The 15,445-nt window shown below is 39.9% G+C and overlaps 1 protein-coding gene across 2 annotated transcripts in view; it reads right to left on the bottom strand.

Annotated features, from left to right (window-relative positions):
• The window catches only part of MICU2 (mitochondrial calcium uptake 2), a 249,043-nt gene that overhangs the window by 31,249 nt on the left and 202,349 nt on the right, over positions 1 to 15,445 (bottom strand). For both annotated transcript variants that reach the window (XM_084617911.1, XM_084617912.1), the window contains one exon: positions 10,900 to 10,982. In XM_084617911.1, coding sequence (XP_084474037.1) covers positions 10,900 to 10,982 — 83 coding nt within the window. The remainder of the gene's footprint in view (positions 1 to 10,899; positions 10,983 to 15,445) is intronic.

The raw sequence follows: 15,445 nt of genomic DNA on the forward strand, positions 1-15,445 counted from the left end.
TGGGAAGCACTCAAGTACTCTAGTCATGAGCATCACAGAAATGCCCATGAGGAAGATAATAATTCTATACTGGGAGCCGGGCTTGGGTGGCATGAAGTTCACTTACTCTCAGAAAAAGTAGTTGTGTCCTTAGCATGCATATAAAGCACTGAGAAATCTGTGGATGAATTCTTTTACTTGTTGGGTGGAAACAGGTATAAGATGGGTAGTGGCAGTGCAGGCTTGCCTAGCTATGTGCTTTTAGCACTAATCTGGACGGAACATATAGAAATGTTCATTTGATTCTCTCCTTGCCCTTTCTGCCATGAATAAAGGTGTTACCCATTTCAACCCTCAGGTGATGGGTGTAGCGTAAGATATCGAACAGAATCCATGCCTTTCTGTCAGAGGGGAAAAAAGCATCTGCAATTCCTGTGGCCCAAAAGCTCTAGTGTTGCTGGTTCTGGCAAAATGGGATTGACTGAATGAGGCGAGAATGCACATTGGCATTTAGGCTTTGCCTGGCCTTAAGGAAGACTGGCCTTTGAGCTGTTACTGTAACATGACTGGTGCCTGAGCCCTGTGGAGTGGTGACCTCCTTTTGTTGCCCTCCCCAGTTTCCTGAATGATTTGCATGGCACAATATGTACCTGGCTACACTCCTGATATTGTTATACATATTATAATTAATTATCCAGCATCCAAAGCATGGTAGGCACTTTACAGACAATTAAGGAGACAAGGTCCCTGCCATAAGGAATTTACAATCCGAACACACAACTAGAAGACAGTGGATGAGAAATGGGATGTGACAAAGCAAGTAATTGAACAAACATTGATGTTTGCTTCATCTTCCTCTTTCTACCCCTTTCTTTTTTGCTTTCACTAAATTTTGTTCTAGTTAGTTATTGCCTTTCTATTACCTCTCCATTTTCTTGTCTCCCACACAAAGTTTTCCAATGTCATCATCATCCATTGTGTTGAGAACTAGACAAAAATAACTAATTTTGATCATTCTGAAATCCTCATCTGATTATCTTTACTGTGTTGAAACAGCCCTGTACTTTCCCCTTATTTTTTTCAAAATGGATTTCTGGAACTCTGTCTTATTCCTCTGGCTGCCATAAAATGCTAGTTGTTTTAAGGATTAAGTTGAGATCATGAACACTTTAATTGGTACCTTAATCAGGATTTGAACCCAGATATCAATTGCTGCCCTTTATTACCATTGTGCAGCCCCCAAAGATTTCTCCAAAAAGGTCAACACATGATTGTTTAACATTGCTTAACACGTGAACCATATGTGTTTTGTGAATGTGTACCAAAACTTCATTAGAGAATCTATCATTAATTGATTTGAGATATCATGAGTTATTACATGCTTCTTTAAGTCATTCATCACTTTCCATTATCTGTATCAAGAAAACAGAACATTTATCCCAAATTAAAGCACACATGCTCTCTGTTCTCCTACAGCAACCAAACCAATTTCCTTGAAAAAGACCAAAACTGAAAGTTTATCAACCAGAAAGTGCTCAAAAGGATTATAGCATCTACAGAAAAATCCTACTACACTCAGGGTGTGTCCATTACACACAGAGGACATGTACACAATAGGATACAGATGCTAGTTAATATGTGTTAAAATCCTATGGTAAAATTTTGACCTAATTTAATTCAATAGGAATTTTGCCATTGATTTCACTGGGGCCAGGGTTTCAGCCTTAGTGCAGACAAACCAGCTGTAGTTGTTACATGTTATGGTTGGTCAAGATAAGCCCTAGAGTGAGCCCAGTGTTCATCCTGATCAGCTAACGTGTTAGAACTACAACGTGTCTACACAAAGATGTTAAAATGTTCAAAATATACTTTTTTTTCTTAGTGAAGAACAGGCCTAAAAGTGGTCAGATTTGGACTGATGAATTTTCAGAGGCAAGGTCCCATCACTTGTGCCTCACCACTTGTGCCTGCAAATTTCATCCTGAAGACTGATAGCTGATGTGTTCTTGCTGAATGAAGGTACTGCAGTGGGGAAAAAAGGAAGAGAGGAAGAAATGGTTCCTAGGCTACTCAGAATTTCATGGATACTACAGAGCTGGCAACTGTATTCTGCAGTAGTTGAAGCTTCTAAGGGCTTGTCTACACTGGCACTTTACAGTGCTGCAACTTTCCCGCTCAGGGGTGTGAAAAAACACCCCCCTGAGCGCTGCAAGTTTCAGTGCTGTAAAGTGCCAGTGTAGACAGTGCACCAGTGCTGGTAGCTATTCCCCTTGGGGAGGTGGTTTTTTTTATAGTGCTGGGAGAGTCACTATGCTGCGACTAGATAAGCCACGTTAAAGCGCTTCTGTGGCAGTGCTTTAACGTTGCTAGTGAAGATGTGCCCTAAGTTGCAATGAAGGGAAGACCAAAGAAGAATGTGTTACAGTGGTCTAACCTTGAAATAACAAAGGCATGAAGGTGAGGTCTGCATCAAAGAGAAAATGATATAATCTTTGGGCCAAAGTGTTTCTGGCCACTTCTGCTATGTGAGAATCCAAAAACAAAGGGGAATCCCGTAATTGCAAAATCACCTTGAAAATTGGCAGGCAAATACTTTCATTGCAGAGTGCAGCCACAGTTCTTTCCAGTTCCTTGAAATATTTTCCCCACGTATAAGCCTTGCCTCTGTCTTATCTGGTTAGAGCCAATGCCAGTTACCTTTCAACCAGGTCATTATCTCTACCAGACAGTAGGAGAGCAAGGAATCAGCTCTGTCTGCGGGTTTATTAAAAATGAAATAAAGCTGAGCAGCACCTCTAAATCTCTTCTAATAGTTTCACATACAGAGTGAACAGAAGGGTGAGAAGATTCCACTAGCTAGACTAGTTATGGACTTAATTATTGGAGCTTTAGGGGAAGAAGCACAATTGGCATCTTTGTGGTAGGAATAAGGGCTTGTCTACACATAGAGATATTCCGGAATAGATCCATGTGTGGACTCTCTTATTCTAGAATAAGAGTGTCCACACATGTAATTATTTAGGGATAGTTATTGTGCTTTAAATTCACACACCACATTAATACAAATTAACTTTTAAGTGTAGACAACCCCTAAAAAGTCACCTTAAAACAACTCTGGTTGTTACTGCCCCATTCCATAGGAGAGTCAAAGGCAACTCATAATTAAGGGTATTGAAGGTGCTGATAGGATTAATCCTGTTTTCATGGATGTACAACTTCGTTCCACTACTCTAAGGAGACTACAAACTATCAAGGCACTTTCCATATCAAATCCAGATCTGAAGCCCAACAGATTGGGCTTGAAAAAATGGGAAGGATTCAGATGCTGCAGGAGTTGGCTTGATACTATCTTCTTACTGACCTTCCCCATAAAGTGAAGGTTGTAACTTGTGAGATAATTTATGTCATTTGTTCTGAACATGGACTGGACCACTCCATATTTGAGAATTAGTGGTCCTAGACATTGCTCACGGGTTTCACTAGACATCTGCAGGGAGAGCAATATAGCAGTGCACAGAAAACCCAGGAAGTTTTTGGATAGTGTTTGGGACAACTTCCTGGTGCAAGTGCTGGAGGAACCAACTAGGGGCCGTGCTCCTCTTCACCTGCTGCTCACAAACAGGGAAGAATTGGTAGGGGAATTAGAAGTAGGTGGAAACCTGGGCAGCAGTGACCATGAGAGTTCATGGTTGAGTTCAGGATCCTGACAAAAGGAAGAAAGGAGAGCAGCAGAATACGGACCCTGGACTTCAGAAAAGCAGACTTTGACCCCTTCAGGGAACTGATGGGTAGGATCCCCTGGGAGGCTAATACAAGGGGGAAAGGAGTCCAGGAGAGCTGACTGTATTTTAAAGAAGCCTTATTTAGGGCGCAGGAACAAGCCATCCCGATGTGGAGAAAGAATAGCAAATATGGCAGGCAACCAGCTTGGCTTAACAGAAAAATCTTTGCGAGCTTAAACACAAAAAGGAAGCTTACAAGAGATGGAAACCTGGACAGATGACTAGGGAGGAGTATAATATTGCTCGAGCATGCAGGGGTGTGATCAGGAAGGCCAAAGCATAATTGGTGTTGCAGCTAGAAAGGGATAGGAAGGGTAACAGGAAGGGTTTCTACAGATATGTTAGCAACAAGAAGGTGGTCAGGGAAAGTGTGCAACCCATACTGAACGGGGGAAACAACCTAGTGACAGATGATGTGGAAAAAGCTGAGGTACTCAATGTTTTTTTTTGCCTTGGTCTTCACAGACAAGGTCAGCTCCCAGACAGCTGCACTGGGCAGTGCAGTATGGGGAGGAGGTGAGCAGCCCTCAGTGGTGAAAGAACAGGTTAAGGACTATTTAGAAAAGCTGGACATGCACAAGTCCATGAGGCCAAATACAATGCACCAGAGGGTGCTGAGGGACTTGGCTGATGTAACTGCAGAGCCACTGGCCATTATCTCTGAAAACTCATGGTGATTGGGGGAGGTCCCGGACGACTGGAAAAAGGCAATTATAGTGCTCATCTTTAATAAACGGGAAGGAGGAGAATCCGGGGAACTACAAACCGGTCAGCCTCATCTCAGCCCCCAGAAAAATCACGGAGCAGGTCCTCAAAGAATCTATTTTGAAGCTCTTGGAGGAGAGGAAGGTGATCAGGAACAGTCAACAAGGATTCACCAAGGGCAAGTTATGCCTGACCAACCTGATTGCCTTCTATGATGAGATAACTGGCTCTGTGGATATGGGAAAAGCAGTGGACGTAATATACGTGGACTTTAGCAAAGCTTTCAATAGAGTTTCCCACAGTATTCTTGCCAGCAAGTTAAAGTAGTATGGATTGGATGAATGGACTATAAGGTGGACAGAAAGCTGGCTAGATAGTCGGGCTCAATGGGTAGTGATCAACGGCTCGATCATCGGGGTCGGTCCTGAGGACAGTTTTGTTCAACGTATTTATTAATCATCTGGATGATGGGATGGATTGCACCCTTAGCAAGTTCACAGATGACAGTAAGCTGGTGGGAGAGGTAGATAAGCTGGAGTGTAGGGACAGGGTCCAGAGTGACCTAGACAAATTGGAGGATTGGGCCAAAAGAAATCTGATGAGGTTCAACAAGGACAAGTGCAGAGTCCTGCACTTAGGATGGAAGAATCCCATGCACTGCTACAGGCTGGGGACCAATCAGCTAAGCAGAAGTTCTGCAGAAAAGGACCTGGGGATTACAGTGAATGAGAAGCTGGATATGAGTCAACAGTGTGCCCTTGTTGTCAAGAAGACTAACGGCATATTGGGCTGCATTAGTAGGAGCACTGCCAGCAGACCAAGAGAAGTGATTATTCCCCTCTATTCAGCACTGGTGAGGCCACATCTGGAATACTGCGTCCAGTTTTGGGCCCCGCACTACAGAAATGGTGTGGACAAATTGGAGAGAGTCCAGTAGAGGGCAACGAAAATGATCAGGGGGCTGGGGCACATGACTTATGAGGAGAGGCTGAGGGAACTGGGCTTGTTTAGTCTGCAGAAAAGAAGAGTGACGGGGGATTTGACAGCAGCCTTCAACTATCTGAAGGGGGGTTCCAAAGAGGATGGAGCTCAGCTGTTCTGAGAGGTGGCAGATGACAGAACAATGACAATGGTCTCAAGTTGCAGTGCGGAGGTCTAGGTTGGATATTAGGAAACACTATTTCACTAGGAGGGTGGTGGAACTCTGGAATGGGTTACCTAGGGAGGTGGTGGAATCTCCATCCTTAGAGGTTTTTAAGGCCTGGCTTGACAAAGCCCTGGCTGGGCTGATTTAGTTGGTGTTGGTCCTGCTTTGAGCAGGGGGTTGGACTAGATGACCTCCTGAGGTCTCTTCCAACCCTAATCTTCTATGATTCTATAAGGGACATCGGCCCATTTACCAGGTGATGGAGCAGACCTTTCCCAGCACATTCAGAACCAGGAGTAATTGTGACTCAGTCAGCCAGGGAGACCGTGCACATGCTCTCCTTCTTTGATTGTGCAACCAGAGAGACTGCCTCAAATCTGATTGACATTACTGGGAAACAGATTGAAAGTAATGTTCCAAAAAAGAAAATCTATTTTCCATGACATGTAGAAGCCTTTTGGTCATTATATAATTGGAAAAGAAAAGAGACAGTTGTATCAAAACAACACTTGCTGGTTCAATCAGTGAGACTCTGTAGATAGTAAACACATTATGTCACTGAGAGGAGACTGGAATAAAAGAAACTCAGGAGGAGGCAAAGTTGTGAAACACAGGCAAAAGAATCTCAAAAATAGCTGAGACTTATTTTCTTTGGAAACTAATTGTGACACAACAGGGGTGAGTAGATTTTTGTTAGCTATACAGACATTTAGTCTGTTAATTTGTTAGCTATACAGACACTTGATTCAGGCAGACTAATCGTGTTTACGTAACAGTTTTCATTTTTAACATTCTAAAAGTTCAAAGACCAGGATATTCTTTCAGTGTATTTACAGCTGATATGCAAAGTCTAAAGGCCTGATGATAAATTCTTAGTTTTGAGTCTACCAAACTAGTGCTGCACAGGAATGAATGCTTTAAAATAGTCACCTCTCATAAATGTTTGATATCTAACCACATGAGAAGATTCCCTCTGTGACTGCAGAGATTGTTTTCCTCTTCCTGCTCTGTACCCACATGGGGTTTGTTCCACTCTCCCCCCAAAACAAGACTGTTCTGCGGGGAGAGGGGACAAAAAAAACAAACAGACCAAAATCCAATTTCTGTAATATTTGCCTAATGAAGCAATCCTGTGAGGATCCTTAAGGACAATTTTGAAAGTAATGACTTTCATGAGTTTGGATTACATTTTATGTGCTCTTACAACTTTCATTTTAATTCCTTAATACAATATCAAAAGTAGGGCTGTCAATTAATCACAGATAACTCACGCGATCAACTCAAAAATTAATCTCAGTTAAAAAAATTAATTGCGATTAATCACAGTTTTAATCACTGTTAAACAATAAGAAAAGGAGTACTTGTGGCACCTTAGAGACTAACCAATTTATTTGATCATGAGCTTTCGTGAGCTACAGCTCACTTCATCGGATGCATACTGTGGAAACTGCAGAAGACATTATATACACAGAGACCATGAAACAATACCTCCTCCCACCCCACTCTCCTGCTGGTAACAGCTTATCTAAAGTGATCATCAAGTTGGGCCATTTCCAGCACAAATCCAGGTTTTCTCACCCTCCGCCCCCCCCCCACAAACTCACTCTCCTGCTGGTAATAGCCCATCCAAAGGAATGGCCCAACTTGATGATCACTTAAGATAAGCTATTACCAGCAGGAGAGTGGGGTGGGAGGAGGTATTGTTTCATGGTCTCTGTGTATATAATGTCTTCTGCAGTTTCCACAGTATGCATCCGATGAAGTGAGCTGTAGCTCACTAAAGCTCATGCTCAAATAAATTGGTTAGTCTCTAAGGTGCCACAAGTACTCTTTTTCTTTTTGTGAATACAGACTAACACGCCTGTTACTCTGAAACCTGTTAAACAATAGAATGCCAAATGAAATTTATTAAATATTTTTGATGTTTTTCTACATTTTCAAATATATTGATTTCTACCGCAACACAGAATACCAAGTGTCCAGTGCTCACTTTATATTATTATTTTTTATTACAAATATTTTCACTGTAAAAATGATAAACAAAAGAAATAGTATTTTTTAATTCACCTCTTACAAGTACTGTAGTGCAATCTCTATCGTGAAAGTGCAACTTACAAATGTAGATTTTTTTGTTATATGACTGCACTCAAAAACAAAACAATGTAAAACTTTAGACCCTACAAGTCCACTCAGTCCTACTTCTTGTTGAGCCAATCGCTCAGACAAACAAGTTTGTTTGCATTTACAGGAGATAATGCTGCCGGCTTCTTATTTACGTCACCTGAAAGTGAGAACAGGTGTTCGCATGGCACTTTTGTAACCGGCATTGCAAGGTATTTACGTGCCAGATATGCTAAACATTTGTATGCCCCTTCATGCTGGCCACCATTCCAGAGGAGATGCTTCCATGCTGATGACACTAGCTAAAAAAATAACATGTTAATTAAATTTTGACTGAACTCCTTGGGGGAGAATAGTACATTTCCTGCTCTGTTTTACCTGCATTCTGCCATATATTTCACGTTATAGCAGTCCCAGCACATGTTGTTCGTTTTAAGAACACTTTCACCACAGATTTGACAAAACACAAAGAAGGTACCAATGTGAGATTTCTAAAGATAGCTATTGCACTCAACCCAAGGTTTAAGAATCGGAAGTGCCTTCCAAAATCTGAGAGGGACGAGGTGTGGAGCATGCTTTCAGAAGTCTTAAAAGAGCACCACTCTGATGTGGAAACTACAGCACCCAAACCATCAAAAAAGAAAATCAACCTTCTGCTGGTGGCATCAGACGATGAAAGTGAGCATGCGTCAGTCTGCACTGCTTTGGATCTGTACTGAGCAGAACCCGTCATCAGCATGGATGCATGTCCTCTGGAATGGTGGTTGAAAATGAAGGGACATATGAATCTTTAGTGCATCTGGCATGTAAATATCTTGCAACGCTGGCTAAAATATTGCCATGCGAATGCCCGTTCTCACTTTCAGGTGACATTGTAAACAAGAAGCGGGCAGCATTATCTCCTGTAAATGTAAACAAACTTGTTTGTCTGAGCGATTGCCTGAACAAGAAGTAGGACTGATTGGACTTGTAGACTCTAAAGTTTTACATTGTTTTATTTTTGAATGCAGTTATATTTTGTACACAATTTTACATTTGTAAGTTCATCTTTCATGATAAAGAGGTTGCATTACAGTACTTGTACTAGGTGAATTGAAAAATACTATTTCTTTTGTTTTTTTTACAGCACAAATATTTGTAATAAAAATAAATATAAAGTGGGCACTGTACACTTTGTATTCTGTGTTGTAACTGAAATCAGTATATTTGAAAACCTAGAAAACATAAAAAATATTTAAATAAATGGTATTCCATTATTGTTTAACAGTGCAATTAATCGCACAATTAATAGCAATTTTTTAAATCTTGAGATTAATCACGATACATTTTTAAAATCTCTTGCCAGCCCTAATCAAAAGACATGCAAAGTAACGTAATTTTTCTTACTACAACAACATTCACTTAATAGGATTGCCTCTCCAAGATTCTAATTTTTGTATTGATTTGTATTGCCACCTATTTTGAGAGAACAGACTCTCATCTTCTTTAATGGATGTATCCATATCTGTATGTTATCAATGTTCTGTATTGTTCAGCTTAAAAAAACAGGAGCTGGAATAGACGCATTTCACTGATCAGTATGTATTTTAATTGCTCTGATACAATCCTGTTGGATGATTATCAGAACCAGTGGGTAAGAATGACAAATGCAAAAAGAAAATGGCTGTTTTGTAATTTGGCTTTATTTTTCATCAGCAGAATAATGATGTGAACAGTTTTCTAGAACAACTTTTTCACACCTGGAAGAACTTGCACACAGGACCCGCAGAGAACTGAGAGCACTCAAGCACCTTGCAGGATTGGGCCTATACTTTGCAAATGATACTGAATGGAACTTGGCCACTGGAGCAGGTTAGACAAACACCTGTCAGGAATGGTCTAGATAATACGTAGTCCTGTTGTGAGTGCAGTGGACTGGACTAGATGACCTCTCGAGGTCCCTTCCAATCCTATGATTCTATGATTTGTTTGTGCAATTTGTATCTGAAATATAGCTCAGCAGAAGCCTCCTAATTGGCACAAACAGAGAGAAACAAATGTACCAAAATTAAGCAATGGTCTCAATTATTAGAGGTTCATGGGAACACACTGCACTGGGAAATATTGTTTAGTTTCAGATATTGCTTTAAAAAGGTACTCCAAAGCATTAAAATATTTTCTAAAACAATATTAAGGCAAGACACTCATTTAACAATCATAACCGAGCTGGGAAACAGCATGAAATGAACAAAGGGTAGCACAGTGAGAAATTTATGCTAGCAATTGGTGTGCCATTATCCCAATGTTTAAAGTCACTGAAATACATTCCACTGATTCCTTGGCAATTTTCCCAATCAAGCGGGTGTGCCAATTATTAAGGTTCAGATTAAGAGGATTTTTCTGTATTTCTGACTTTGATCACAGTACTGTTTACCGTTAGGGTAATGTTGGAGACTAATTCATAAAGGAGGACAGCAGTCATTTCTGCTTCTTTTAAAATCCTAACCACAGTCATGTAATAGGAAATCACAATGAGAGTGCATAAAAAATGTCCAGGTTTCTGTTATTTTCATTTCCTATTTTTGACTTGAATTTTTAAGACATATTTTCCTGTAAGAACCCTGTTGAATACTTAATATAGTTTTTTATACTCTACAAAATTAATGATACTCTCTTAAAAGCTTAAAATAAATGTCTTTCAGAGTTTTCTTTTTCCATTTGTGGACCAATTTTCCCCATTTGTGTTTCAAATAAAAATGTAGTTTCTTTCCCCCACCTACATTATATATCACATTGGGAACAATATTTGTTTACTACTGTGGAACAACACAAACAAATTTAAAACAAATCAGAAAGTGACTTTTTTAAAGTCCATATTTAGAAACTGGAAGACTTTCCCAAACTGATACATTAAGGTAGGTCAAACCTGGGGCAATTACTGCTACTATACAGAGATCTGCAGATATGGATGAAAGGTAGCATTTATAAAAGTTAACTTCAAACATGATAATAACTACTTTTAAACCCTGTGGTGATGCTTTTTTATATATTCCTTTCATATAAATAAAGTGTATTAGCAAATATAGCTCTCTCTATTGTAAAATGTGATCACAGATTAGATGCAAAAGACTACACATGACTATTTTTAATGGTGGATACTTCAAAAATGAATATGTATTTACATACCTTAAAGAACTCCTTTTTTTCAACTTGTTCATTGCCATCTGCATCCAACATTTTAAAAGCAATATGAAATCCAGTTTGTGGTTCTGCAATGAAGTGTTAAAAATACATATACTTATAAATAACTAATGCAGCAGGATTATCACCTGCAGTTTCAGTTTTTCATAGTTGGACAGATGCTTTGAATTCCCAACAAACCATATTACCCAGATGCAACTATTATGTAAATGTTAAAAAAACACTGTTTTATATCCATTTCAAAAGACAGTGATGTTGGTAATGAAATTCTAATAGTAACTACATATAGCAGAATATCTTGATCTGTTTTCACGAGTTCTGAAAATTCAGTCCATCATAATGCCCTAGATTCTCTTCCTATGGTCCTCAGCCTGTTTCCCCATTTTCTCCATTGCCACTGACCATCTCTAAGTTCTAGCTCTATGTCCTGTACCTACTTTCATGCTAAGAAGAGCTGGAAGAAACCTCCAAAGCCAATCAATATTCCCAAATTGGTTAGAAGAATCACTGTAGAGTGGTCTCAGGTACTTCTTCCTCTCAGAAACTAAGCATGCCGTAGACTATTATTTTCAGTCTCTACTGCCCCGAGAAACAAGAGACTGGGTTTGTAAATCAAACCCAGTTCTCTCAGTTAGGACCATGGGAACTAGCAACAGGGTCCCGAGCCAGCCCAAGTATTATATTTTCTTATTAGAAAATCTCTATACATTTGAGCTCCAACTTTTCCCCTTTCGGTACATTGTGTATTTTGTTCCCCAATACCTATTTTTTAATTAAATGATGCAAATAATTTGCAAAAACATGCACTGCATTTCTTTCAGCAAATTGCTGCCCCTTATCTATCAGGACAATTTCATCAGGTCTGACTGTAGTAGGCACTAAGAAAACGCAAAACTCTCTGAAATACTTCTTTTGTCCATTTGAGGCTACCTGACTCGCTAGTGGGTTGTCCTCTTAACTAGCCTGACCAGGAGTAATTTGACACTGAAACATGTTTGAAGTCCATTGCAGTAGCAAGTGACCCGCACTGATATCTGGGAGTTTGTAGCTCTATGCAGGCAAACCATCAATTAGAAGAAAGCTATGGGACATCTCCTATAGTTTACCGGGGTCACAAGGGTCTCCAGGAATATAATGTCCAATACAAAATTCAATCTCCCTTGGGAATGTGAAGCCTCTTCAGAGACGTTTTTAGTTTGGAGTTATATTTTTTTCAGCCATTGGCTGAAAAAAGTGTGGACCTTGATTTTTCTAACGCGCACAAAGCTTATGCTTTTGCAGAGTGATAACATTAAGAAAATGCCTTTTTTTGCTTTCCAGTGAATCTGGCAAAAATATAATACAACATGTTGTCTTTATATATCAGACATTATTCACCCCATCACCAGCCAATTAGCATTTCCAATTGACCAACCTTGTGATGCACTAATATTTGACAAGTATCATTACAGCGTGCTAATCCGAACTCTACGGAAACTGGTTTCCTCTCTATGGAAATGTTTCATTTGAAACCTTTCACCGAGAGAGTTCTCTGGTTCAATAATAATAAGAGCACATCCCATAATAACTTTAGAGAATAAAAGTGTAACGATTTATTGTAAAATGATTAATGTAATCTGTGTTGTAATTTACAGATAAGAAAGCAGCCGGACATAAAATATACAGGCTAGAACTGCTCATACAGTTCCCAAGACATGCTTATCTGATATGATCGAATGCCAATGGTATGCATTTTATAATGTAAATGTGGTTCAAAGAAGATCTCAAATATATTTGTATTTAATTACGCTTTCAGGCAAAACTGTAAAATCTGAACATCAGACCTGCATATTAGCCGAAAGTGTAGGTTCCATTTGGTCCTGCACAGCAAAACAGTATTAATTATCTGAAACTTTTATAATGGGCTAATGGGAATAAAGTTTTTGATCGAGATGGCGTGCTCAGCTCCTGGAGTCACTCACCAGGAAAGTAATAATAGAATAATAGTGCTGGATTTTAGCTGTTCACAACCCATAGCAGAGACTAACCAGGAGTATACCATTAACTAAGCCTTGGCACTGAACAAAAGATAATTGTGGTGACATGAGGCATGTCTGAGTGGGAAGCAAGTACTGCAATAGGTAAAATAAGGCCTCCATTTATTATGAAGAAACATTTTCACACAGGCCCTTACCCTGATACTGGATTTCATATCTGTCCAGGTGTACAGAAACTGGGAATATTTTAGCCAATGGAGGGGTAGTACCAGAGGATAGCAGATCTAGAGAATAGCTGTGTGGGGTTGGGAAAATCTCATTAAAAAAAGTAAATAAAGCCTCAGAGAGCTTCTTCGAACAATCTGATTGTAGCTAATAATAATTAGAGTCATAGACACATAGGCTACATAATTATGAAATATCAAGAACTGATTGATATGGGACAGATATTAGATACAGATGGAAGCACTAACCCTTGTTGACATTTGCTTTCAGAATGATGTACATGATAACCTTTTGTGTAACTTCAGAAGCAAAATTAACATTGGATTCATCCTGTATAAACAGGTTCCTTTGTTTTTGCAGTTCAATCCATTCCTATATAATATACCCTGGAAATAATGTCATTTGATTGTCCGAAAATGTGAAGAATTGCTTGCTTTGAAGCTGCTTCATTTCCTTCTTATTTGATCCAATGCATCAATATTGGTTTTAATTCTCAGCCTAACAACTGAATTTAAAGAAACTGAATCTTCTGCCACCTGATTTTAATTAAAACATACTATATAAGAATATTGATGCTGCTATGGGGTTCTCTTTTTTTAAGACTATCCACTGCCTGATTTGTTTTGCAAAAAAATTAGTTTCACATTTTTCCAGTGGAGCTAGATCCTGTCTGCCACTTCTGGATTCAGTAAACCCCTGGCTGGTATTTCAATTTGCGTGGAAGGTGAAGGTGGCCTATCTTGAAAATGATTTTTTTCTATATGTAAGAGGTGACCATACTCCTCCTCTCTGCTTTATGTAGCACATTACTCAGCCAGAATCCGTCTAAGCAATTGCTATCTTTTTGGAAACATTTATGAATAACTATTGTGCGTTTAATATTGCCCACATTCATAATTATTGGGCCATTAGCTGTGGTACTGGAGGATCACTACTCGAGGGGGGGGGCAGTATATTTGTATGATGGATTAGTTTATATCAAAACCATGCACAATGTTGTGATCTGTATTAGCTAGAGTTTCCTGAAGGCTGATTGCTTCATCCCATGTATATTGCATTGCTGTAGTACAGCCAGGAGGTGCTTTCCTCTAGCCACCATCATAACCTCTGTATTGCCTGAGTTCAGTTTCATCCATGACCTGATCAAGCTCTGGGCCATCTTGGTTATACAGGAAGGGTTACATGTGGTGAAAGATAGGTGGAGCTGTGTGTCATGCGCATACTGCCGGCACTCAAGTCTAGGTTATCTTTCCAATTCACCTCGTGGCTGTATGTAGATGGTAAATAGAACTGGAGAGAGAATCAATGCTTGAGGCCCTCTACAAAGTGAGGGGGCTTGTGGGAAAGATGTCATTTTCCATCACCATTCTCTGGATGCATCCTTCAAGGAAGGGCTCAAAATCATGTTAGTGCAATCACCTTTCTCAGCTAAGATAGCAGTATCTCATAGTTGAGAGTGCTGAATGCTGCAGAGAGGTCCATGAGGATGTATGTCCGTCCATCATCCACTGACATCAAGAGAGTTAAGATTTTTGGTTTTCTCCTACTTTTGTGAGTCTAATGGTTTGAGAGAGGCTATACTGGCTAACAAAACTTGGCCTATATGGTTATATAATTGGAATGTATCACAGCTAGCCAAAGGCCTCACTTCATAATGCCCATTATATTCATTTGGTCTTCGAAAGCTCTCCCTGACTTTTAATATTTTCCAGTTTGAGGGACAGACCACCAGAGTAGTACAGAGGGATGGTATGTATGGAGCACAGGCTAGGATCGGTGTCTGTGAGGAAAGCTAAAAGACACAAGGTCACCCCAACAGACCCATCATATAATTGCCATTATATTTGCAGTTAAAGCAGTGGATGGCTCTCTTGAAAGCCACCTGCCCTCACTCCCTGTTCCCACTAAAAGAAAAGGAGTACTTGTGGCACCTTAGAGACTAACCAGTTTATTTGAGCATAAGCTTTCGTGAGCTACAGCTCACTTCATCGGATGCATACTGTTCCCACTGTAGCCCCTAATGAAGGTGGCTGCAATAGCACTTTTCATGTCCAGGACTTCAGGCTCAAAGAACGACCTGCCAGCCCAAACATCTTTTCCCTGTTCTTTTCAGTCCAGCCTTGTGTAGCACAATGAATGGTTTCCACATCTTTGGTAAGTAGCGGCTGGAGATGGTGAGGAGGGCTACTGAAGTAATCAGCAGACAACAGGGCAAGCAGAAGAGTCAGCAAAATATATATGAGAGAGAAAAAAAACCAAGAGAAATGGAACAGAGAGGAGGAAAGGAATGAGAAGAAAATGGATTAAAATGTGAAGCGATGGCAGCAATT

Source organism: Lepidochelys olivacea (assembly GCF_965140295.1).
Source record: "Lepidochelys olivacea isolate rLepOli2 genome assembly, chromosome: 1".
NCBI classification, from domain to species: Eukaryota; Metazoa; Chordata; order Testudines; family Cheloniidae; genus Lepidochelys; species Lepidochelys olivacea.